This window comes from Maniola hyperantus, chromosome 6 (genome assembly GCF_902806685.2).
Source record: "Maniola hyperantus chromosome 6, iAphHyp1.2, whole genome shotgun sequence".
Lineage (NCBI taxonomy): Eukaryota > Metazoa > Arthropoda > Insecta > Lepidoptera > Nymphalidae > Maniola > Maniola hyperantus.
The window spans coordinates 12,522,495-12,548,549 of record NC_048541.1 but is presented as its reverse complement, the minus strand read 5'-3'; the positions used below and the strand labels follow the sequence as shown (position 1 = coordinate 12,548,549).

The window sequence follows — 26,055 nt, the reverse complement described above, 5'->3', positions numbered from 1 at the left end:
ATGCTCCCTCGAATACAAATTTATTTGTAAGCCGCGAAGACAGATCACGAAGCGTTCCTGAGTTAACGCTGCTGTGCTGCTGAGCTGTGTGCGGTCCAGAGTGACCAATGCAATGTTATCTATGAGAGCCCACACGATGCGTTGCGTTGGCGGTGCGGCGCCTGAGCGGTGCCGCTGCGTCGTCCTACATAGATTATTATAAATGCCAAAGTGTTGGTTTATTGGTTTGTCCTTCAATCACGTTGCAACGGAGTAACGGATCGACGTGATTTTTTGCATGGGTATAGTTAAAGGCCTGGAGAGTGACATAGGCTAGTCCCGGAAAATCAATGAGTTCCCACGGGAATTTTAAAAATCTAAATTCACGCGAACGAAGTCGCCGACATCAACTTGTCCTCCATAGAAATCACTGCACCATGCCACACTATGCGGTACGACGTCGTGCGGCGCCGCACCGCACGTGCAACAGACTTGGGACCAGAGAGACGAGGCGGGGAGGGGTGGTGTGTTGCATGCTTTGCCTTCTACAACGCAGTGCCCGTCTGGCATCCAATACTCAAATCAACAGCGGTGCTGCGCCGCAACGCACTGGAAACGCATCGTGTCGCCTCAGTCTGTACTGAACACTTAAATATTTTTAGCCAAGCAAACTTTGGAAAAATGTTTTTAAATTTTTATTCCAAAGTACTATGCGTAAATATTAATTAAATTTATGAAATAAAGACAAACATGAGACGAAGGATAGTTTATTTATTCATCGTGATCAACCCATCGCCGGCTCACTACAGAGCACGTGTCTCCTCTCAAAGTGAGAAGGGTTTTGGCCACCTTTGAGAACATTATGGAGAACTCTCAGGCATGCAGATTTCCTCACGATGTTTTCCTTCACCGTTAAAGCAAGTGATATTTTAATTACTTAAAAACGCACATAACTCCGAAAAGTTAGAGGTGCGTGCCCGGGATCGACCTCCGATTGGAAGGCGGACGTCCTAACCACTAGGCTACCACAGCTTTATTTATTTATTAAAGTTGTAAAAAGGGGAATGTCAAAGCCAAGTTAAAACAGAATTTGTAAAGAAATTCCTTTGAGAGTGTAATGTAAGCTTCAAGTTGAGTAAAGTTTAAATAACTCGGGTCAACTTAGTTTTCTGGCGTCTTCTATGAAATTATGCAATTTTTCAACCAGCGGGTTATTTTATCGTTTCAAAACAAAAAAATGCATTTTATTATTGTGCCTATTTATGAATAGGCATCTTATTAACGTATATTATATTATTATACATCCAATGGATATCAACACGATCAACACCGCGAGAATTTGTACCTGTAATGCTTTTTGGGTATTAAGGTCCATTTGCATTCAAAATACTATTCTATGAAATTACGCAATTTTTCAACAAGCGGGTTATTTTATCGTTTCCAAAAAAAAAAACATCTTATTATTGTGCCTATTTATGAATATAGGCAGCTTATTAACGTATAGTATATTATTATACATCCAATGGATATCAACACCGCGAGAATTTGTACCTGAAATGCTTTTTTGGACACCAAGGTCCATTTGCATTCAAGACAGTTAAACTTATGTATACTTTATCCACGGAGAGAAGTTAGTAGAAGTCAGTGTTACGTTATCCCATACAACGACAAAAAACAAAAAAGTCAGAGAGCGTTGAGTGAACAACCAATCACAAACGAACCCATGTTTACGAATTGAATTTTGAATGTTTTTTGAAAACATAGATTCTCTAATAGAGTAGTACTGAAAAAAGGTTCGTTTGTAATTGGTTGGTTACTCAAAATGGATAACGCCCACTGACTTTTTTGAAAGAACGTTAGAAAGAGAGCCTTTTACTAACTTCTCTCCGTGGATAGAGTTTAGGATAAATTTTGTAATGCTGTCACTTTTTGGCAAGAGCATAACGTAAATGACAAAAATATCTAGCATAAAACTCGCCTAAGTCTCGCAGTGTTGGAGTCGATGAGGTTTAATACTTAATTTAGTTACTTTTTAAAGTATTTGACTTTACAAAGGATGACTTTTTGATCAATGGAGGTAAGGACGATGAAAGTGGTGTTGATATGTCTGGATTTTGTTCAAAATCCTCCGGACTGAATACTTTGCTGTCTTTCAATTTGTCCCTGAAACAAATCATTATTATAAAGCAACGATATGTTTAAGTTTGTTCAAGCAAATACGAACCAGCATTATTGCTGCTACGTTCTAGATAAAGCTTGCTCGTCGAGTTTTTAAGAGAAACTTAGGCCCACTTGCACAAGAACAGTTAAACTGATTTACGGCTGATTTATTACGACGAATAAATTTGTCGTTTTGACAGATTTCCTGCACAAAATCTGTCAAAATCTCTTATTATTTTCTCTATATATCTCTTATTCTTCGGGTAAAAGCTATTTGAGGACTGAAAATTCGGTCCTTAGCTACGTGTTGCAATGCTGTCACTTTTTAACCAGAGCATAATGTGGTTGCCAAAAAGCTAAAGCAGTAATTTTTTTAACTCAATCAGTTTAAGTTTCCTCGTGCAAGTAGGCCTTATTTTACAACAAAACTGATACGATGTAACTTCTATAATAATTGTGTACAGCTTTCATTCGTCTCGCCCGATTGGCAAAGTCATCCGACCTTATTCGAGTTCCGTTCGGCTTTGAGCGCGCATCTTCGTATCATTCCTCAAACCATTGCTCTGGAGGCATTAGCCAGAAGAAATCAGCAGAATACGTTTGTATGGAGAAAGGCCCACTAGAGTCCCCTCTTAAGAAAAGTTTCCCTAGCGCGTTAAACTAATTCATATAACCAACTAGCTAACACGCCCCGGCTTCGCTCGGGTGGAGTTTAGAAAATTAAGGGGGAGGTTGAATTAAATTTTTCTCTCCGTAAGAACCATCCCTGTACTTCAAGGAATATTATAAAAAAAGAATTAGCGAAATCTGTTTAGCTGTTCTCGAGATTTGCGATGAGCAACACATTTAGCGATTCTTATATTATAGAGAAGATTTATCATACACCTAAACTCCTCTTAACCGAATATAATATATCACTAGCTTATCCCCGCGACTTCGTCGGCGTGGAGTACACAAATTTCTCCTATTTTATCCCTTTAGGGGTTGAATTATAAAAAAATAATCTTAGGGGACGTCTACGTTATAATAGCTATTTGCATGCAAAATTTCAACTCGATCCGTCCAGCTCAAACTATTGGATGGATCGGGTTGAAGATCAGTCAGTCAGTCAGTCAACTATTCCTTTTACACATAGATGTAAATATGCGGAAAAGCCGCGAGCGGCCTTTTTGTCTAACATTCTTCTGCATATACTACCAACTATGTAATAGTAGGCCTCGATCCTGTAGCTTAAGTTTAAAATTCACATAAAACGGTAAAGAACACAGAATTAGGAATACATCAAAATGGACAGTCAACTATATACTGTCCTAACTGCCCCTCAAGGTCAGCTGTGGGATGTATGCATAACGGAATTTGTTCTTATAAGTACACAACTTTTCAGTACTCACCACAATTGTTGTGATACAACTGATCGCATCTGAGGTTTTGGCAAGCATGAGAATGGACTAGCGAATCCAAAGGTGTAAGCCCCTTGTGGAATAAATATCAACCAATCCAGAGGAGTGCACGCTGGCAACATAACATCCATATTTTCCATAACTCGATCCGTAGAGTCGCAGCTGGGACCCCACAAGATTGTTTTCTCTAGCTTCTCATTTATTACACCTTCATGTATCTACAAAAAGAATACAGAATTTCTGACTTATTTTAGGCTGGTATTTGGACTATAAATGCCCAAATACGATCATTCGCGCTGTTAAAATATGGAACAACCTTCCAGCTTCCATTTTCCCCGCCAGTTACAATATTGGTACCTTCAAATAAAATTTAGCTTAAGCTGCATCATCATCACCATGCATCATACTATTGAGTGTGATTCCAGTCAAGCGCAAGCCTGTATCTTCCTCCTCATGTCACTCTTTTATTACTAAACATCGTGGCTCCTATTGACCCTTTTCATGGTCTTCTTCTAACGCAGCTGGTTTTCCGGCGATTGATAAGCACAGTAGATACCATGGTAAAGTCATTATTCCTTTACCTGGTCCGCTCAACGTTTCGGGCTACATTCGGCATACATAATTTAAAAAAAAAATTAAACTGTCTCAGTCCTGGTCTAGTGGAAGGCATTGACCATGTGCATGTTACAAAAATATCTATCGCGAAGCCGTTGTCATGTACAAACCAATTAGAGCTTTAATAAACCTCCATACCGCAACCTGTCATTACGATCAGGTGAAATTGCAGTCAAGCGATACTTAACTTGTCGTCGAAAGAAATAAGTATAAACTTGGAAATTGGTGTCTTACCCCAAATCTTTTAACCGTTTGCGGAGGATCATTAAATCTTAAACATCCATATAATCCATCGTTCATGTATATCATGTTTACTTTTTCACCACCACGTGTGACCTGGAAAATTAAAGTGTTTATTGTTGATCAGGCTGTTGAGAATTTTAAGGCGCTCCGACTATGTCAGACTTTCTGTAGGTCCCATAATCGGACTGCTGACTTTTATAATAGATACTAGCTGATGCCCGCGACTTCGTCCGCGTGTAATTAGGTTTTTAAAAACCCCGTGGGAACTCTTTGATTTTCCGGTCCCCGGGATCTAAACTAACTCTGTACTGAATTTCATCAAAATCAGTTGAACTGTTGGGCCGTTAAAAGCTAGCAGACAGACAGACAGACACACTTTCGCATTTATAATATTAGTATGGATTAGTATGGATTTTGACCGACTTTTTATTGCGTTTCAATATTGCAATCTGTAGGTGTGTTTTAATTTTTGCCGACAAAAAATTGATCTCCGATGCAATGGTCGGACGTGGATTCAGCATAATATATTATTATATACCTAACAATGAATGAACTCGCACGAAAGGTTTTTCGTCCACGTTTTCGATTCTAGATAAATGGTGTGGACATTCAAGCGCCCATGTAGTAAATTTTCTACGTGAGCACGTTCGATTTCTTATTCATTATTAATATTATTTTTATCAGGAGCAGCATACAGAGAAGACGTAAGCAATAACAAAAAATAATAAATTACCCGTCGAATATTGTTGATGTTGCAGTACAGATTGCACGAGGTATCGCACAGATACCTCCCCGGCTCCGCTATTATTTGTATGCTCCGCTCCGGGAACAGATCTTCCAAAGTCGTATTTATTAGTTTGGATACCTGTTGATAACGGTTCCAATTATTACGACAAACTTAGTTCAAAAGCAGGTACTTACATGCGTTACGTTTGATAAATATCGCGGGAAAGAATTCTTTTATCACCTAAATAATATATTTGTCGCCGACATAAAATTCGGATTAAGCTAGAGGTTGACGAGAATTTTATTCCGGTCAAACAGTGGCATAGAAAGTAGTAAAATAAGAAACTACTTCTAACTTTTTGCTTTTAGATAATAAAAATAAGATAAGATAATCGTAGGCCTAAAACCACTATTGGGCTTTAAAAAAATGGTCAAATACAAATCGGACTCGCACACGTATGGTTCCGTACCATCGTACAAGAAATAACATTATTTTTTAATGTTTCCTTTAAAAAGGAAACCTCCTCTCCTCCTCTTCCTTCTAACTAAGCGTCAAGTTTGTGCTAGGAGTAGGTACGACAAAAGTGCAATGAGCGGGGTTTGAACCGTCCAACTTTCGGTTTTCAGTCCACTCCGTTACCTGATGAGCTATTGAGGCTCTAACATTACCACCAGGTGAACATACAGTCACATACCTAAGTCACGTACATATTCAAAATCCTTTGATCTTTTATCGTTTTGTATTTAATGTCTTTTTTCTTGTACCTTTATTTGTATTTAAATTTATTATTAATCATCTAGTTAGTGTAAGTGGCACTGCCGTTCTAATTATATATAAAATAAATAAATAATACCTGATCGATTCTATCAGTCCGGTCGCTCAGAAACCCTCCACCGATATCAACGATGTTCATCCCTCTGCCCGTGCGAACCTCGTAGTCAAAAAGTGCCTTCGCGTTTTGTAGCCCCTCTACGTGACTATGAGCTGAAGAACAACTGCTGCCTACGTGGAACGCTACGCCAACCACCTATAAAATGATTAAGTAATTTGGTATTGTTAAATTAAATTAATTGATATCCTTAATGACTAGCTGACGCCCGCGACTTCGTACGCGTGGATTTAGATTTTTTTAAATCACGTGGGGACTCTTTGATTTTCCGAGTTAAAAAGTAGCCTATGTCACTCTCCATGTCTTCAACTATACCCATGCAAAAAATCACATCAATCCGTTGCACAGTTGCGACCGTTGCGACGTGATTGAAGGGCAAACCAACAAACCAACAAACAAACAAATACACTTTCGCATTTATAATAAGGGTACTGATTGTTTTCGGTAGTTAGTACCATATACCAACAAACAATGCCTACATAATCAGCTTTGTTGCTAAGCAATATTAAGTACCATTTCTTGCTTAGCTTGGAGTTGAAAGCGAGGGATTTCCTCGCTTCAAATTGCGTATTTATAGGTACTAAGGGCTAAGGCTGCCTGCCCACTAAAGAAAGGAAAATTATTACGTCATCTCTCAAATATTTGCTGAGCACGTCGCCGCTTCGCTTTGCTTAAGTGGGCGGTCTCTCTATATTTGACCTTAAAAAATAATCTGGTACGATTAAGTATTTCAACTTTCAAAAAGCATTTATTTTTTAATTTGATGTTGGTTGTTGAAAAGGCCTTGTACAAAAAGCGAAACATACTTAGTTTTCAGTTACAGTTCTTGCAATTCACGAACGCGAGTGGACTTTACTTGTGGTTACGTCGTATACACGGACATTGCGTAAGTGTGCGTGCATGTCGGACCAATCAGTCGCGAGCAAGCGCTCGCAAACGCACACATTTAGTGTACTTTTCTTATACCGATACGACTTACACACAACCATGAGCCATTCACACTCGTGAAATGCAAGAACTATACAGTATTTACCTTCAAGCCAAGTGAAGCCGCTTCGTCAAGCAAATCGGTAGCCTCTGTTTCGAAGTCACATCCGAATTTGTCTCCTAGTTTATAAATACTGTCGCTGTCAACTTTGATACGGATTAATAGTCTGAAAAAATTTCCATTTTTATTACATTTACATCATCTGCATGTTGATTTTATGATGAACTTTTGTATAAATATGAGGACCACTGGTGCGGAGAAGACAGGAGCGGAGCGGAGCTGTGCAAAAATTAATCAATGGAATTGCATAAAACTCCTGCCTCGCTTAAGTGGACTAGGATTTGCGGACTAGTTACAAAATCATAAATTTTAACGTGGAGCGGGGAAGCGGAGTGGTGATGCGGAACAAGGAAGCGGAGCGGGGAAGCGGAGCGGGGAAGCGGAGCGGGGAAGCGGAGCGGAGAAGCGGAGCGGGGAAGCGGAGCGGGGAAGTGGAGCGGGGAAGCGGAGAGGGGAAGCGGAGCGGGGAAGCGGAGCGGAGAAGCGGAGTGGAGATGCGGAGCGGGGAAGCAGAGCGGAGAAGAAGAGCATGGAAGCAGAACGGGGCTAACTCCGCATATGGAAAAACATAAAACACACTCCGCAACTCCGCTCCGCATTACTTTTTCGATCCGCCCCGCTACCTAGCTCCGCGTCTAAGGACAGATACATTCCTTCTCCGCTCCGCATAAATTTCTCGCTCCGCTCCGCTACCTAACTCCGCACCAATGGACAGGCAGCCTTAGATGTAAACGTATTATTACTACGGTTTATGTCCTATTATAAAATACTTACAAGTGGTTCTATACAATCTTGGTATGTCTGTTTTTGTGACCATTTTGTGAAAACATGCTCGAGCGTCTGTATGCGATAGCTTGTCATGCTTGTAGTAATAAGCCCCGCAAAGTGCTAATGCGCGTGGCCGCCATTTTAGTGACGTCAGCATTAGGACTGAAGTTTCGAGCTGATGGTATATTTTTATGTCGGCTGACGTCAAAATGACGCCATTTCGATGTTAATGATACATTGTTCCAGCGCAATGGCCATTTGCGGGACTTATACGTAGATTAGAGAAAATGTACATAGAAAATCTAAGCACACAAGCACGGGCATATATCTATTACATTGTTATTAGGTCGGGTAAATAGTACTGGCGTGCTATCTAAGTGGTAATAAAGATGTCAATAAGGTAGATTATGTGGCATATGGGCTCTAATGCTGAAGGCTCTGATTTATTGCTATATGAGATAGTAGTCTGGATATTAGAAATAATGGGTTTTGCTGTAAAACGTAACTGAATCGAACCCAGTTTAAACCTTAGGTACCTATGGGCTATTTTGCTATCTTAGAATGGACAGAGTCATCATGATCAACCCATAGCCGGCGCAGACTTCATATACCTTTAAGAACATTATGGAGAACTCTCAGGCATAGCGAGTGATATTTAATTTCTTACAACGCACATAGCTCCGGGATGGACCCTGACCTTCCGAATAGGAGGCAGACGACGTAACTATTAACTTATACAATAATACAAAAAAAAGAAACGCCATCACGGCTTTGGACAGAGTAATTAGGTATATTTTGAGAATATAACCACACAGTTTCTACAATAACAATATATCAACATTAAAAATCCAAAAGGGACCTATTTATGGACCGATAAACATATAAGGGAAACGATATCAAAAACCTCTACGTTGCCAAAATGCTATTTTTTTTATTTCAATGATGAAATGAATTTTGTAATGATGGCTTTTATTTAGTGATGATCACTTAGTTAGCAAATCACCCCACAGGAAGGGAAATAATATAAAGATTGTCCCTTACCCGACATCAGGCCAGTATTGTTTGATTTTCTTCAGTTCATATGAAGAGTCGAATGTTGTATGTCGAACGCCGGACTGACGCGCGTACATCATCCAATCTGGGGTTTTACATGGAGCGGCGAATATTATACTCCTGTAAAACATTTACTAAGTACTTATACTTGTAATACGTTATGTATAGCTCGTCAGAAACGAAGCTTTAAGTGTGATACAAGTTAGTCCTTGATTGCAATCTCACCTGGCGGTAAGTGATGATGTAGTCTATGATGGAAGCGGTTAGCGGACTAACCTGCAAGGGGTATGGCAGTTTTATTAAACCCACACCGCTTTGGTTTCTACACGGCATACCGGAACGCTAAATCGCTTGGCGGCACGGTTTTAGGAGCGTGGTAACTAGCCACGGCCGAAGCCTCCCACCAGACCAGACCAGAAATTTAGAAATTATAAAATTCCAAACCCCTGCGGGGAATCGAACCCGGGACCTCCCACTAATAAGACAACAGCGTTTACCACTGCGCCAGGGAGATCAACTAGCAAACTCATCCGAGAAATGCCCTCTTATTATAGGCCTCATAAGAAAGCCCATAGACACTCAGCGGGAGATGGAGAGAGATATGCTTTGAGATCAACGAAATCTACGTGATCAAATCAGAAATGAGAAGATCCGTAGGAGAACCAAAGTAAGCGACATAGCTTGATGGGTTGCGAAGCAGAAGTGGCAATGGGCAGGCCACATAGCGAAAACCAGATAGACGTTGGGACCCAAAGGTGCTAGAATAGCAAATATCGAATTTGTTGTTATTATAATTTCTTGTTATGTAAGTATAATTGTTATTGCTGTTATAAAATCTTAATTTAATTTTTTCTTATCTTTTAACTCATAGAAAAATATAAAAAGGCCTATATCGTCCATTATCGCCAAAATGATTGGCTTAATTGTATTTATTTATATCATTTTATAATTATTCACTATGAAATTGTGTCTATTACCAAAAAGCTTTACCAGTTGAGTCGAATCGAATTATTATCATATTATTCTTAGTATACGCGTACCTTGTTATTCAATTCAAAACGGCTAAATTCGGTGCATCTCGATTCGGCCTGAGTGTACATATCCGTAATAGATAAGATTACCAAGCCTAAATTTTTATCAATGTGTCATGATATTTTTGTTCTAAGCACCAAGGTAAGATAATAATATCTTACTGCCTAGCTAAGATAAAAATCATAATATTATTATGATTAATATAATACCACGCAATTAAATATCACTTGTTATGAAGTATTTATTCTGATTTAGTTTCCAAGACACTAAACTGTAAACCGACATTGTTGTCATAAGACATTTCACCGCGATTAATAGCCTCAACTGGTGACAGAAGGGCTGGCTCATTTTTTGCGCAGCGGATCAGCCTGGCTGTCCAGCGCGGAAATGCAGCCAGTATTCTTGGCACCATTCCACGCGGTCATGATTTATATAGTAATTAGATAAGGCTGTCATAAATAAATTTTCATTTCATTTCATTTCAAACTGTTTTTTTCACACAAGTAATATAGTACTCGACAGGTCGAGATGCCAATCGGGGAGGGAACGCCTCGCACACCCGCACAGCGCCCGCGCTCACCTGATGCGGGCGAGTGCGGGTGACGTGCGGGTGTGCAGGGCGTCCTCCTGTCTCATACCTCCATTGCCATCTCGACCGTCGCAGACGTATAGGTACTTAATGTTTGTACCAATTTCGTAATGCATATACCTACCTCCTACCTAATATCATCACAACATAGATTAAACTTATAAGGAGATAAAAACAGCAAATAATTTCATGTAAGTAATGTATGAAAGTAAAAATGACTTACTGAGGCGATACACCAAGCTTCAGTATTTTACAAATCTCCCCCGGGGAGGCGCAGTCGAAGCCGAGCCCTAGTGCAGCTGCCAGTTTTATCATTTTATCACTGTCATTGGATTTCATAGCTGTAATCATAAAAAATTCAATTATTATTTATTATTTTAATGTACATAACGGGTACATACCACGATTAGTTTGATGGGTTTTATTTGTCGATTTTTTGACCCAAATGCATGGGTCGTGGTCACGACCACAGTCACGACGGGACTGCAGTGCTGCGAGAGATGAAGCTCGAACTGTCATTGGCAGTAGCGAACTACCCTTTTTCTTGATCTTTTCGCTGAAACTTCATGAGCTGTCCGGCAAAATACACTCACAGCGTCACTATTACATGTCGTACGATGCTGTCCTGGTTTGCATGATTCTACCACTAGATTCCACATGCTTGCTAGTTTAAAGCCACGCTTATTTTTAACGTGATTTTTAATAACCTTAATAGATGCGGGTGAAGCCGCGGGCATCAGCTAGTTCCTAATAATTCCTTGTATTTTATTAATACATACACAAATATTTTTTTGAAAAATTATTTTCGTTCGATCTACTATACACTAAATACTACATTTTGATCTAATTATCAGGGTCTCTTTATCATTCGCGCCATCTAAAACGCTGATAAAATACCAGGAGCATACTAGGTGGTATTCCAAAGACCTCGTTAGCTATTTTATCGAGTATTAATACCTATCTTCTTTAGTAATAAAATCAAACGTGTTTTAAATAGCTTCAACTTTATTCAACAACGATGACCTCCCTGGCGCAGAGGTAAGCGCTGTGGTCTTATAAGTGGGAGGTCCCAGGTTTGGTTCCCGGCAAGAATAATTTGGGAATTTATGAATTCTAAATTGTCTGTAGTCTGGTCTGGTGGGAGGCTACGGCTGTGGCTAGTTACCAACCACCCTACCATCAAAGCCTTGCTGCCAAGCGATTTAGCGTTCCGTTACGATGCCGTGTAGAAACTAATAAAGGATATGGGTTCAATAAAACTGCCATACCTACACCTTTCAAGTTAGCTCGCATGCATTTTAGACTGCATCATCACTTACCACCAGGTGAGATTACAGTAATGCGTCTATTATTGCGTCTTTAACGTCTTGTTCATAGAGACCTTTCCGAATATTGGATTTTTTGTTCAAATTAAAGGGCGCCTTTGATTGATATGTTTCAGATTATTATCATACTTAATACAAGAGTAAAACAAATAGAGATTCAGTATTCGATAGTATTCAATTATCTTTGATAAGAAAACGTGTGAGAGTGCATTGAACTAGTAGTTAATTGGGTTATAGAGAGAGAGCCAGCGCGTACCATACCTTCGTTATTTTATAAAAGCTGAAAGTTCGTCTGGGTATTGTCCCTAACACAGGGAGGAACGATCAGCGACTATGAAGTGACACGTTCTGAAGAACTAATATTTGTACAGTACGCGGCCGAAAGTGATGAACATCGGCCTTTAGAATGATATTTCATCTTTGTAGAGCGTTGTCTCTGTCACTCATACCCATATGACGCTTTGTCGGTTTCAACGACCGAGACAGTGCTCTACAAATCTGCTGTCTCCTTCTAAAGATCGATGTTCATCACTTTTGGGCACGTACTGCATCTGTAGTTTGCCACGTTTCCGTAAAAATATCCATAATGAAACAGGGGTCTTAAGATTTGTATGTAAATCCTTGAGCTTGTGTAATTTTGAAATCAAATATTTTGTAACGAAAATCTGATAAATCACAGACACAGATATTAGTTACAGGAACGTATCTACATAATTTCATTAAGTTTAATTGGATACCAAATATTCAAGTGCGAACCAAATCACGTTTATTTGGAGCGCACTACAGCGATTCTTTAGAATTAGTTGTAGTAGATTAGTAGACAGTGGAAATGTATAACTAGGCGTTAATAGTTTACACTGCCGCCGATGCTGCATAGTGCGTACTGCGTACTAAGGTATGGAGCGTTTTATATATTTCCTTATCATACAAATAATACACACGCGTGCACACTTACTCTTTTAAGTAAATAAAATATTATAGTAAAGTAATCAAATGTGCGCCTTATAACATTGTTTGCGCATAATAATTGTCATGTACTAGACTAGATGATTCCCGCAATTTTGTCCGTGTTGACTAATATTTTTTTTTTAAATTCCATGAGAACTCTTTGATTTTTCGGCGAAGCCTATGTCCATCTCCAGCGGGGTGTCTAACACTGAATGATAGCCACCGAGCTGATTTGACATTGGTTGGTTCAACATTGCTGTTTCGCTGAGTGATTTTACAATAATATTTCGAGAAAACCCTCAATGGATTATTTAGCTCTTTCAGTCTTAGATACTGAGTTAGCGAATCAGTAGGCTGACGTGCAGTTGTGCATCGCACTACCCTCGCATCACGTCGTTTATTTTATAAACCTCACAACAACTCTGTATCAAAGTCAGTGATAGGAGATTAGGAATGTTTTCACTGACAAATACAGGTTGTAACCAGAACGCAAGCAAAAACTTAGTGTTATTGTTATACTACCCAAACACAATCCAATACCAATAACCATTTGCCTCGTTTTGTAGTTTTAGTGATTTATTATTTTTCAAACCCGCAATGTATAACGTTCAAAACTCGGGTCAATGCCCCGCCTACGACGCAGCATTGACTCCGAGTGGCCTACATACGGAACGTTTGTTGACTTTTAGCGTCAGCAAGATGTTTTATTTGCAATAGATCGTAAAAATTTAGGATTTTCTGATCATCAGTACCTGTCTTCGTTTTTGCTAGCGTTGCGTTACACCCTGTATATTTAGTGACTGCAACATGAATGTTCTTACCGTAAAAAATTTCAACCCTGGGCATCATTTTCCTGAAGTATTCGACGCGGCGATATGCCTCATCCATATCGAATATGTAAAAGGGCTCCTTCTGTCGCCCTTCCTCTATCATGGCTTTCGCGACATCTCCAGGCTTGAGATTCTCCAACACTTTCACGCTCGTCTTACCCATGTGTTGACTGTCCATTTTCTTGAAAATAAAATGAGTTGTACACTATTTTTTAGGAATCCTTACTTTTTTATAGAAAAAAAACACTTTTATCACTGCTTTTTTCCTCATTCATGAGTTATAAAGTTGATTGATAGTTTGATGATATAAAATTATTATCCAATAACAGACCGACTACTAAAACGTGTCATAAAAATGTTTTTTTAACAATCAGACAATACGACTGCTGTAAAAAGCAAGGTTTCCGTTTACGCAATTAAATGGCACAGTAGTTTAAAGCATAATATTTTCACTAAGTCCCATTATCTAAAAGATTTGGATGTGGATTTAGATTTTTGAAAACCCGTGGGAACTTTTGATTTTCCAGGACAAAAAGTAGCCTATCCGCATTAGCCCGTCCCCGAGATGCAAGATATCTTAGTACCCGTAAAAACATTTAAATGGATGATGCTTTAAGAATCCCGTGGGATCAACACGATTTAAGAATGCAATTCCTTACAGCATCAGGCCTGAGGAGTTGGATTCTCGAGTTGAAAAAGTCTTTACTTGGTAGGTACCTCCAATATCAATTTATAACCGACAGTTACTAAATCCTATAAATTTTTGTGGTCAGGTCCCGTACAGCATCAGGATTCAAGAGTTCATAAAAAATTTGGATTCAGAGAATCCAAATTTTTTATGGGACAATGTCCCAAAGTATCTCTATCGATAAAAAAAATTACTCAAATCGGTTCAGAATTCTCGTAGATTTCGGTGTACATATATGGGTAGTAAAACACTTCTTCTTTGAAACTCGGTTAAAAAGTAGCCTATGTTACTACTTGCTTAATCTTCTACTTGCCTGTGAAAGTCCCGTCAAAATAGGTTCAGCTGTTCCGAAGATTAGCCCGCCCAAACTGACAGACAGACAGACAAAAATTTTAAAAACGTGTGATACAGTTACAGTTCAACTGTACAGGTACAGTTACGGTAACGTAACGGTTTACGTGTGAGTTACAGTTCAAATAACCTTATAGGTAAGCTTAATTTGAGGTAGTTATGTCGTAATTACAGACAGACACTTCAATTTTGTTTATTAGTATAGAGTATAGATTATTATTATATTATACGTACTTAGTTAATACTTTATACATAGTAGTCAATTTATTTGGTGGGGGCTTCGGCAGTGGCTAATTACCATCATACAGGCAAAGCCGTACCACCAAGCGATTTAGCATTCCCGGTACGATGCTGCGTAGAAACCAAAAGAGTATATTTTCATAAAAGGAGGGCTTTTATAAAAACCATAACCCTTCCAGGTAGCGGGGTACCGCTTCCATCTTAGACTGCACCCTCACTTACCTCTTGGTGAGTTACTACGAATAGTCTTATCTTTAGGTATATTTTTTTACTTTAAGTATTTCATCAAAAAAGTTTCAGAATAGCATGATTTATCAAACTTACAGTGCAATTTTACAAATATCTTTACCACAGCTGCAATTGCAACAGTTGGAAAATGACTGATGTATCTTAAATAATATATTTCTGATTTATTAATTGATACTTATTAATTGATTGTTATTGCCCTTAATTATTTAAGTAATTATTTATTCTTTGTTGTTAATCTGTATAGTTCTATACTAACCTATACTAATAAATAAAATTGAAGTGTCTGTCTGTAATTTCGAAATAACTACCTCATTTAATTTTTTAAGACATTGCATTCAAAAAAGGAGTTGTGTTTTTCTACCTATGTACACACCGAAATCTCAGAGATTTCTGAACAGATTTGCGTATTTTTTTTAATCGATAGAGAAACTTTGCGACATTGTACCAGAAAAAATTGGATTCCAACTCCTCAATCCTGATGCTGTACGGAACCTGCCCACCAAAACTGATGGGATTTTGAAACTGTCGGTTATGAATTGATATTGGAGGTACCTACCAATCAGGATAAGGTTTAGGTAAGGTTAAGGAGGTCAGGATAAAGTTTGCATGTTTGTTTGTAGGGGGTGATCTCTGGAATTACTGAACCGATTTTGAAAATTCTTTCACTAGTAGAAAGCTACGCAAGCAAAAAATTAGATCCCTACGAAAATTGTAATAAGTTCACTTCGCACGGGCGAACAGGGGGAGGGTCGCTAGTCGTAAATAAACACTGATTGGTAATCAATCTCTTATTTATTTTTGATAGAAAATAAATGATGTAGCGCTTACTGCACCATTTAATTGACTCTCCCCAGCAACATAGGTATAGTCCGCGACAGGTTGCGATGGCAATCGGGGTATGAGGCGGGTTGACACCCCGCACACCCGCACGTCCCCGCGCTCGCCTAGATCGGCTTAGCGCGGGTTAGGTGTTTGGGGCGTTCCCTTCCCGATACTACTTCTACGTCGCGTACTATAGGTAAGTACCTCATATATTAAAAACTAGAGGATGCCCGCGACTTCGTCCGCGTGGATTTCGGCTTTTAAAAATCCCGTGGGAACTGTTTAATTTTCCGGGATAAAAAGTAGCCTATGTCCTTCCTCGGGATGCAGCTAGCAAGCTATCTCTGTACCAAATTTCGTCAAAATCGGTTGAACGGATGGGCCGTGAAAGGCTAGCAGACAGACAGACAGACAGACAGACCGACAGACACACTTTCGCATTTATAAGATAAGTATGGATTCACAATAATATCAAAATCTTGCCTGACAGACCTTCTCTTTATATTTACTTACTGCTGAATTTTTTTTTTAAATCCGTTCAAAAATTTTTGGTAACGCGCTTTCAAATAGATCTACATAGGTCATAGACACACAGCAGGCAGGCTCTAATTTATAATCTTACTTGGTATTATTAAGAATTTAAGTGGGTAAGACCTAGTGTAAGACATCGGCCTCCTGTACATAAAGTCCGGGATTCGATTCCGGGTAGGTACGCACCTCTAAATTTTCTATCCTCTAATTAAAAAAAAATAGAGTTGTGTGCGTTTTAAGCAATTAAATATGACTTGGTTTAACGATGAAGGGAAACATCGTGAGGAAACCTGCATATTATGAAAGTTCTCGATAATGTTGGCAAAGGTGCTAATGGCCTACCTAAACCCTTTTCATTCTGAGAGGAGACCCGTGCTCAGTAGTAAGCCGGGGATGTGATAAGATAATGAGACCTGTTTTTAAAATTCGAAAATTAGACTTACTAATTGGGCTGGCATGTATATAAATATAAAAGCCCCTAAACAAATAACGGAAAAAAAGACTTACTTACCTACTGTTTTTGTCTCTATTGCTAGCTAGTGGTAATACAAATCTCTTCTTATAATAATATTACGCTAGCAAAATATGTAACAGCATTTAACATGAACTAGATGTTCCATCGATGAAATAACTATTTAGTATGAAATGCATTTGTGATATCAGTTCTATAAGTAATATCTGCTCATCAAACAACATAAAACGATTATTGTGTGTCTGACAAAGAGTTAGTAGTAATAGTATCAGTGCTCTATATCTGATGTTTGAATTGATAGACAAAATAGTCTCATCCTCATTTTATTTATGATGGGCTAAAAAATCTAGTATCGTCCATACACATTTTATGGACTAAGACCCAGCGAGTGAACTTGTGAGTCTTAGCAACATTTACATGAAATGTTTTGGCGGGATCTACTATCCATTCGGTAAGTAAATAGGCATGATCGCAGACAAGAGGTAAGTACTTAAAATTAACTAAGTAGTCAAATAAAAAGATCATAATAAATATATACATATATGACGAGCCAGATAAAAAACCTTTATGGTACATCTAAACATGCCTGTTTGTTTTTTTAACATAAGTATTAACAATAAATAAAAATAAGTTAAACACCTATCCATATACCAGTACCTAATCTGAACTAAAGTAATGCATAATAAATACAAATTCAACGTTGTTTCAGTTATGTGCCAGCCCTGACACTTATCGGCAGCCCTAGGAAAAATTAGTGCAATGTTCTGGTAGTTCAAAACACCTTCGAAGGCATCTGCGCTTGTTTGGCCATCCAAAAAGGAAACGCGGCCACCATTTTGTATAAAAAAAACCTCACAGCCGCACTGATGAGGATTTAGACTTAATTTACTTAGTTAGTTTTTAAAGTATTTGATTTTACAAAGGTTGACATTTTAACTATTGGAGGTAAGGACGAAGGAAGTGGTGCTGATATGTCAGGGTTTTGTTCAAAATCCTCTTCACTGAATACTTTGCTGTCTTTCAGTTTTGCCCTGAAACAAATCATTATTACTTTCATTTAAACTAAGATAATTAGGCATAATTGACACGCTCTGCGGACATGAACCAACATAATTTTAAATCATAGATATTATTGTAAAAATGATTTGAATTTTTTCGTGATTCTGATGACCCTGTGTCAGTGTAGATCAGAGCCATTTATGTTGGAAGAGCCAGCCCTGTCAGAGCCGTATTTTAATACATAGATAAGTAGGTACTGTTAATTTCGCTTGTGTCCACCGCCGCGGGTATGGTTTCCATACTAAAATGCCTGTTTACCTTTTAATGTCCAACGACGTAACGATGAGCAATGCTATAATTATATCTTATACAATCCTTTCTTTTTAAATTCGTGTGAATTTAGTTTTTAAAGTTGTCTGCGAATTTCTCAATATACTTTCTTAATACCTCAGAAACGGAGATGCTTAGGAAACAAAATTTAAAGATATAAATTTAATTTTTTAAAGATATTTGCACAATCTTTATTCAAACTATCTTTATGCAAATATCTTTTTTCGCATAGTGTCGGATCGATGGGGAATTTTCACATTTCATTAATTATAGTGGTGTTCCAAACATTCGTACAAATTTTAAGCTCTATGCGCTTTAATGTAACTTTACCCCTATTTTTTGAGCTAAATTAACTGGACTATAATAACCATAAACTCACACACGTTTTCCAGATTCTTAGTACCTTTACTAGTGCTATAAGCCGTTGCTACCTGCCTTTCATAATCTTAGGTCAACGGGAAGTACCCTATAGGTTTGATCCTGTTGACGGGTCTTGACAGACTGACAGACAACGCAGTGATCCTATAAGGGTTCCTGTTTTCATTCTACACAATATTATCTATTACAGCTTAAAAATAGGTACTCACCACAATACTTGTGATACAACTGATCGCATCTGAGGTGTTGGCAAGCATGAGAACTGTGTAGCGAATCCAAATGTGTACGCTCCTTGTGAATTAAATATCAACCAATCAAGAGGAGTGCAGGCAGGCAACATAACATCCACATTTTGCATAACTTGGTCCATAGAGTCGCAGCTGGGACCCCACAAGATTGTTTTCTCTAGCTTCTCATTTATTATACTTTCATGTCTCTACAAAAAAATACAGAATTTTTTCCCGACTACTGCTAGACAATCAGTACCCTTATTATAAATGCGAAAGTGTGTTTGTTTGTTGGTTTGTCCTTCAATCACGTCGCAACGGTGCAACTGATTGACGTGATTTTTTGCATGGGTATAGATGAAGACCTGGAGAGTGACATTGGCTACTTTTTATCCCGGAAAATCAAAGAGTTCCCACGGGATTTTTAAAAAACCTAATTCCACGCGGACGAAGTCGCGGGCATCAGCTAGTAGGTAATAAAAAAGTCAGTCAAGTTTAAGTCGGACTCATACACCAAGGGTTCCGTAACATCGTACAGTATATAACACTATGTACCTACTTTTAAAATTTTAAAATTTTAATGTTGGCCATTTTGAAATTGGTATGTTTTCTTGTTATAGGGGCAATAATGAAACAAACACACTGTGAAAATTTCAATTCTCTACCTATAACGGTTCATGAGATACAGCCCGCTGACTAACAGACATACGGACGGACAGGGACGGACCGACAGCGGAGGCTTAGTAATAGGGTCCCGTCGGCACTCTTTGGGTACGGAACCTTAAAAACTTGCTCAGGTCTGATCTCGTGAAATGCTTCGACAATGTGCTTCTTGCCCTACCGGCAAAGCTATTCTACTATGTGATGTGGGTCCAGCAACATACCATGTTAAAAAAGGATCGCAGTCATGCACTAAGCTTTGTGAAATAAAAATCCATACTTATATTATACATGCGAAAGTGTGTCTGTCTGTCTACCTGCTAGCTTTTCACGGCCCATCCGTTCAACCGTTTTTAATGAAATTTGGTACAGAGGTAGCTTGCATCCCGGTAAAGCATAGGCTGCTTTTTATCCCCGAAAGTCAAAAAGTTCCAACGGATTTTATAAAAACCTAAATCCACACGGACGAAGTCGCGGGCATTATCTAGTATCAAAATACGTTAAATCTTACCCCGAATCTTTTCACCTTTTGCCATGGATCACTATACCTCAGAGATCCATATAAGCCATCATTCAAGTATATCATATTCACTTTTTCACCACCACGTGTGGCCTGAGAAAGACAAAAGTAAGATTTTTTAAGTTTTTACATGGCATCAGTTTACAGTTTACAACTGTAGCTACAGTTTACAAATGTAGCTCTAGTTTACAAATGTAGTACTTTGTAAATGTAGCTATGAGCAGTTTACAAACGTTGATCGATCGATAATAAGTACCTGAGCCTAGCTGAACGGTTGGCGGTTAAAACCCCACCAAACGGGTGCAGTTTTAACCGCCAACCTACAATGATTAATCAATAATAATTAATGAGCATGGTACCTCAGAAACTGGCACTATTGTCGCACACCAGGATTAGCCAGTGGGCTAAATAAATGCTACCTCTATAATAATGGCTGAGAAATAATTGAGGCATTAATTACAAAAGCTATAAATTACCCGTCGAATATTGTTGATGTTGCAGTACAGATTGCACGAGGTATCGCACAGATACCTCCCCGGCTCCGCTATTATTTGTATGCTCCGCTCCGGGAACAGTTCTTCCAAAGTCGTATTTATCAGTTTGGATACCTGTTGATTACGGTTCCATTTATTTGGTGAAGTAAATCAGTCTTCTTCTTTTCGAGTCGACGACGGTCACCTCAAATACGGGCAGCCCAAAAAGCCGCAACCGCGATAGCTCGGTCGGTAAGAAACAGTAAATCAGTTTGAAAAACCGATAGACGTTGGAACCCCAAGATGGTAGAATATTGACAACCTCGCACCGCAAAGCGCAGAGTTTGAAGACTCCCACTAGGTGGACAGACGACATCAATCAAGTTTGGTTTAGCGTGAAGCTTCAGCCGTAGCGTATAGCTAGTTGGCCATACTGTCAAACGTTCCAGTTGTTTAAAAACCAATTCGGGATATATGCATAGGGTTAGGGTTTCATAAGCGCATCCCTTTTAGGTTAGCCCGTTTCCATAGGCTGCATCATCACTTACTACCAGGGGAGATTGCATTGCCATTGAAAGTTAGAGAGTGTTCAAATATAAATGTACAAACATTCTAATAATAATTTCTAAATTTCTGGTCTGGTCTGGTGGGAGGCTTCGGCCGTGGCTAGTTACCACCCTACCGGCAAAGCCGTGCCGCCAAGCGATTTAGCGTTCCGGTACGATGCCGTGTAGAAACCAAAGGGGTATGGGTTTAATAAAAACTGCCAGACCCCTTCCAGGTTAGCCCGCTATCATCTTAGACTGCATCATCACTTACCACCAGGTGAGATTGCAGTCAAGGGCTAGCTTGTATCTGAATAATAAAAAAAACATGAAAAGTAGGTACCTGATCAATTCTATCAATCCGATCACTCAGGAAACCTCCTCCAATGTCTACGATGTTCATCCCCCTGCCCGCGCGAACCTCGTAGTCAAAAAGTGCCTTCGCGTTTTGTAGCCCCTCTACGTGACTATGAGCTGAAGAACAACTGCTGCCTACGTGAAAAGCTACGCCAACCACCTATAAAAAAGGTATTATGTTTTTTTTTTCTCCATCATTTCCTCAATACTCTTCCTTATCAAACTTTACCTTCAAACCAAGTGAAGCCGCTTCTTCAAGTAAATCGGTAGCCTCCGTTTCAAAGTCACAGCCGAATTTATCTCCTAGTTTATAAATACTGTCGCTTTCAACCTTGATACGAATTAAGAGTCTGAAAACAAATTACCAATGAACAAAGTAAACGTATAAACAATGATCCAAATCTTCCAAGTCATAAACTTTCCGAAGGCGGTTTATTGCTTAATTGCTATACAGGGTGTAACCAGAACGCCAGCATAATATTATACTTAGCGTTATTGTATACTATCTAAACACAATCCACTACCAATAACCATTTGCCTCATTTTGTAGTTTTAGTGATTTAGTATTTTTCAAATCTGCAATGTATAGCGTGCAAAACTCGGGTCAATGCCCGCCTACAACGCGGCATTGACTCCGAGTGGCCTACTTACGCAACGATCGTTAAGCTCTAGGTCAGTCTGATGTCTTATTTGCAATACATCGTAAACTTTTACAAAATTATAACAATTTTTTATATTTTTTTCACGTTTTTTTGTGGTATCATATCAGTAATCGCCAGTACTATCACCTGTCTTCGTTTTTGCCAGCGTTCTGGTTACACCCTGTATAGACAGGAAATATTAATGATAATATCAATGGTTTAAAAAGTGTCTTACCCCACATCTGGCCAGTACTGCTTGACTTTCTTCAGTTCATATGAAGAGTCGAATGTTGTATGTCGAACACCGGACTGACGCGCGTACATCATCCAATCCGGGGTTTTGCTGGGTGCGGCGAATATTATACTTCTATGAAAAATAATTAAACACATTATTATTATAACCATGATTCAAATTTACCGAATATAAAAAACCGTTCTGCTTTTTACCCTACTGCGGCGAAGCCCAAAGGAGAGTTATGTGTTTGACCTGTATGTATGTTATATCCATTCGGTCCGCTCAACGGCTCAACCGATTTAGATAATGATACGTTATTAGATTTGTCTTGATGGCACGGGTGGCACTGGGCGCCTAGATAAAATTATTAAAAAATCAACCGCCGCGCAGTCGGGGTTAAACCGTTGCTGTAAAACTCCCATGAGATTTTCGGTATAATATTTTCTTCTTTATATTATAAAGGGTATCTATGTGCAAAATTTAAGCTTTATATGGGTCCAAGGGTTTGGGCTAAGTGTTGATGTGTTAATCAATCAGTGAGTCAGTACTTTTTATGTCACTACCCCACCGAAAGCCTGTTTGTTTGTTGGCTTGTTGGTTTGTCCTTCAATCACGCCTGAACGGAGCGCCTGAGAGAACGGATCGGCCTGATTTTTTGCATGGATATAGTTTAAAACCTGGAGAGTGACATAGGCTACTTTTTATCCTAGTGAATCTAAGAGTTTCCATCTGATTATACTTTTACAAATGTGACTCACTCAGGCGATACACCCAGCTCAAGTATTTTACGAATCTCCCCCGGCGAGGCGCAGTCGAAGCCGAGCCCTAGTGCAGCTGCCAGTTTTATCATTTTATCACTGTCATTGGCTTTCATAGCTGCAATAAATCCATAAAGTAGGTAGCATAATATTTAAACCTAGTACTTAGATAAATACTAAAATGCGTTGGTAAATATTTTTAGGTATTTAGCTAAGTATCCAGGGAGAAATTCTGTCAATTATTAAAACAAAATAAAATTAATATACAAAATCGCGACTGAGTGGTAGTTTTTAGGGTTCCTTATCCAAGGGTGCCAACGGAACTTTATTACCTACTGAGGCTGTGTCTTATGAACCGTAATAGATAGAGAGTTGAAATTATTACAGAGTGTGTATTTCTATTGCCGCTATATCAACAATAAATAAAAAAACCAAGATCGCGAATTTCAAAATGGCCACCATGCAAATAAAAAAGTATACCTACATAGTGCAATAACTTGTACGATGGTACGGATCGCTAGGCTTAAAATGGAAACGCTTTAATATTATATACTTATTTCAAAATTTCCAACCGGTAAAAACTACCTACTAGCCTACAGCTTTTAATAACCAGCTTACAAATAAGTAAAAAATAAAAATATTTCAGCCAGTTGAAGTTTTAGGTCAGCGTTGAAATGGCATTTGAAGCTGATAACATAATACACGCGGGGCGAGTATATTAATTTGGTAATTTTTTGATTGAAACATGAATTTGCCTTGATTTTTTTGCGTAGTTTACTCGAAATAGACTTCGAGGAATACTTTCGTAGAGAAGTAGCCTATGAATTATGATATATACAATTGTGCCCATAACCTCGTTTGCGGCGCTGACAAAGTCATAGGCAAAAGCTAGTAACCTATATATACTACACATGATCAATTTCTGCTGTCACGATTTTTTTCTTTCGATACAATGAAATAATCCTGACATGAAACTGAATCGATCAGCATTAAAAAAAAATCAATTTAATTAATTTATAATATAATTGACAACTTGTCCAAAAAATTTACTATGCCAAAATTTTAGCGTTTAAACTACCGTGAGTGATTTCCATTATAAATACTATCTGTCCCGGCTTACTCACGTGTGTAGTCGACGTTAGCCCGACTAGTTTCGAACCCATACGGGGTCCTTTTTCAAGGGAGTCCGTCCGCGCCCGCGCCGCGGTTTTGACTGCGGGACGCACGTGCCGCTGCCCGTAGAGCCCGTTGTGAGGGTGGCTCCAATGTAGACACCAATGGGTCAGCAATAGCAGAACATATCCAGAATTCGGGTACGACGCACTACATACGATTCGACAAGGTTTCCGTGTTGTCCCGGGAAAAGTTTCTAGTACCGCGGAAGATACGGGAAGCGATCGAAATTAGTCGCCACCCGAATTTCAATCGTGACAATGGATGGATGCTACCCTCAGCGTGGAAACCGCTTTTTGACGCTAAGACAAGGGCATCAGTCGTGGGACGGGACACCATTAGCTCCGCGTGCCTGGATTTCGGTGACGGTTCCAGTGATGAAGAACAGCAGGAACTGTCGGGAGACGATCGGCAGCTGTCTCCCCCCCCACCCCAGCCACCCTCACAACGGGCTCTACGGGCAGCGGCACGTGCGTCCCGCAGTCAAAACCGCGGCGCGGGCGCGGACGGACTCCCTTGAAAAAGGACCCCGTATGGGTTCGAAACTAGTCGGGCTAACGTCGACTACACACGTGAGTAAGCCGGGACAGATAGTATTTATGCCAAAATTGTTATCACAAATTCACACTGTAAAAAAATATCACACTATATAGTAAATGCGACATGAATGTTCTTACCGTAAAACATCTCAACCCTTGGCATCATTTTCCTGAAGTATTCCACGCGGCGATATACCTCGTCCATATCGAATATGTAAAAGGGTTCTTTCTGTCGTCCTTCCTCTATCATGGATTTCGCGACATCGCCAGGTGTATGATTGTCCAGCACTATCACACTTGTCTTACTAATGAGTTGACTGTCCATTTCTTTAAAAAAAATGCAATTATGTTTATGATATCTTTTCTTTTATAGAAAAAAGGGAGACCTCATTTTGATATCAATGACATCTTAGGAAGTATAATTATTGTAACGATATTTTTAAAAACTGATTTGAAGTTTCAGAAGTTATATAAAACTATTAATTTAAGTATCTAAAGAAAGTATTGTTAAATCTATATTTAACTCTATCAATGTCATACGATCTGTAACTATGTAGGTCCTAGGAGGCCAACTGGAGTGAATTTGTAAAAATACGGGTGTTTTAAAAGTTTTTAGTTCAGTCTCCTTACAAGATTCGGCGCAATTATTGAATATTTTTGGTGTTTAGATCGTTGAACTAGATAATTAGATGTTGAGATAGCAATCGTGCTCTGCCTAATTAATTTATTTTGGCATTAGTTTTTTAGATTAAAACTCTCGGATAGCCTCTGTAGGCGTTGAACCCGAGTTCTTCGCGTAGGTTTTGGGAGGACATTCCAATAATTCGTTAAAAATATTTAAATAACACCTGCTTTTCTAAGTGACGCTTATAAATATTATCGAATAGGTAAACAGAATGAGTACTGAAAATTTGTATTGTACATATTGTTTTGTCAATAATCAAACAATTATGCTTTCCTTCAAGTGATATTGCTTAAAATACTCATAACTCCGAAAAGTTAGAGGATTGAATCCCCGACCTCCTGAATAGCGGACGTCTTAACCACTAGGCTATCACGGCATAGCATTGTAAAAAATAAGATTTCTTTGCATATTATGCTATAGTTGACGCAATAAAAACATAAGGTTTTCCTAAGCGTATTTCCCCAACTTATTCACGGGAGGGTAACTTTTAAATTAATTTTTTTAAAGTCGATGAATATAAGACTTACTGTTTTCGTTTCCAGCAACCTCTGCCGGCAGTGTTGGTAACAGTTTCTT

At 38.9% G+C, this 26,055-nt stretch overlaps 2 protein-coding genes across 2 annotated transcripts; both read right to left on the bottom strand.

Annotated features, from left to right (window-relative positions):
- Positions 1 to 444: 444 nt before the first annotated feature.
- Positions 445 to 17,124, bottom strand: LOC138402213 (ornithine decarboxylase 2-like). Its single transcript, XM_069498970.1, has 10 exons — positions 16,999 to 17,124; positions 13,598 to 13,787; positions 10,727 to 10,844; positions 8,871 to 9,002; positions 7,047 to 7,167; positions 5,978 to 6,151; positions 5,131 to 5,262; positions 4,389 to 4,490; positions 3,531 to 3,757; positions 445 to 2,142 (listed from the first exon to the last, which is right to left on the bottom strand). Exons 2-10 carry the CDS (start codon positions 13,782 to 13,784, stop codon positions 2,001 to 2,003), a joined length of 1,335 nt encoding a protein of 444 aa, XP_069355071.1. The 5' UTR covers positions 13,785 to 13,787; positions 16,999 to 17,124; the 3' UTR covers positions 445 to 2,000.
- A 486-nt stretch (positions 17,125 to 17,610) lies between these two features.
- LOC117982737 (ornithine decarboxylase 2-like) lies at positions 17,611 to 25,119 on the bottom strand. The gene is made up of 10 exons (XM_034969122.2): positions 24,933 to 25,119; positions 23,083 to 23,200; positions 22,325 to 22,456; positions 21,678 to 21,798; positions 21,435 to 21,608; positions 20,550 to 20,681; positions 20,065 to 20,166; positions 18,876 to 19,102; positions 17,849 to 17,990; positions 17,611 to 17,621 (listed from the first exon to the last, which is right to left on the bottom strand). The coding sequence occupies exons 1-9, from the start codon at positions 25,117 to 25,119 to the stop codon at positions 17,849 to 17,851; spliced, it is 1,335 nt and encodes a 444-aa protein (XP_034825013.1). The 3' UTR covers positions 17,611 to 17,621.
- Positions 25,120 to 26,055: the final 936 nt, after the last annotated feature.

What these genes read in the sequence shown, in the direction of transcription:
- LOC138402213 (XM_069498970.1), bottom strand. Translation starts at nt 13,784, where the DNA reads ATGGACAGTCAACACATGGGTAAGACGAGCGTGAAAGTGTTGGAGAAT. An exon ending in CGGCTTCACTTGGCTTGAAG is followed by an intron (nt 6,152 to 7,046) that starts GTAAATACTGTA and finishes ATCATTTTATAG; the next exon opens with GTGGTTGGCGTAGCGTTCCA. An exon ending in AAACGGTTAAAAGATTTGGG is followed by an intron (nt 3,758 to 4,388) that starts GTAAGACACCAA and finishes TTCTTTTTGTAG; the next exon opens with ATACATGAAGGTGTAATAAA.
- LOC117982737 (XM_034969122.2), bottom strand. Translation starts at nt 25,119, where the DNA reads ATGGACAGTCAACTCATTAGTAAGACAAGTGTGATAGTGCTGGACAAT. An exon ending in GAGCTGGGTGTATCGCCTGA is followed by an intron (nt 22,457 to 23,082) that starts GTGAGTCACATT and finishes TATTTTTCATAG; the next exon opens with AAGTATAATATTCGCCGCAC. An exon ending in ACATCAACAATATTCGACGG is followed by an intron (nt 20,167 to 20,549) that starts GTAATTTATAGC and finishes TGTCTTTCTCAG; the next exon opens with GCCACACGTGGTGGTGAAAA.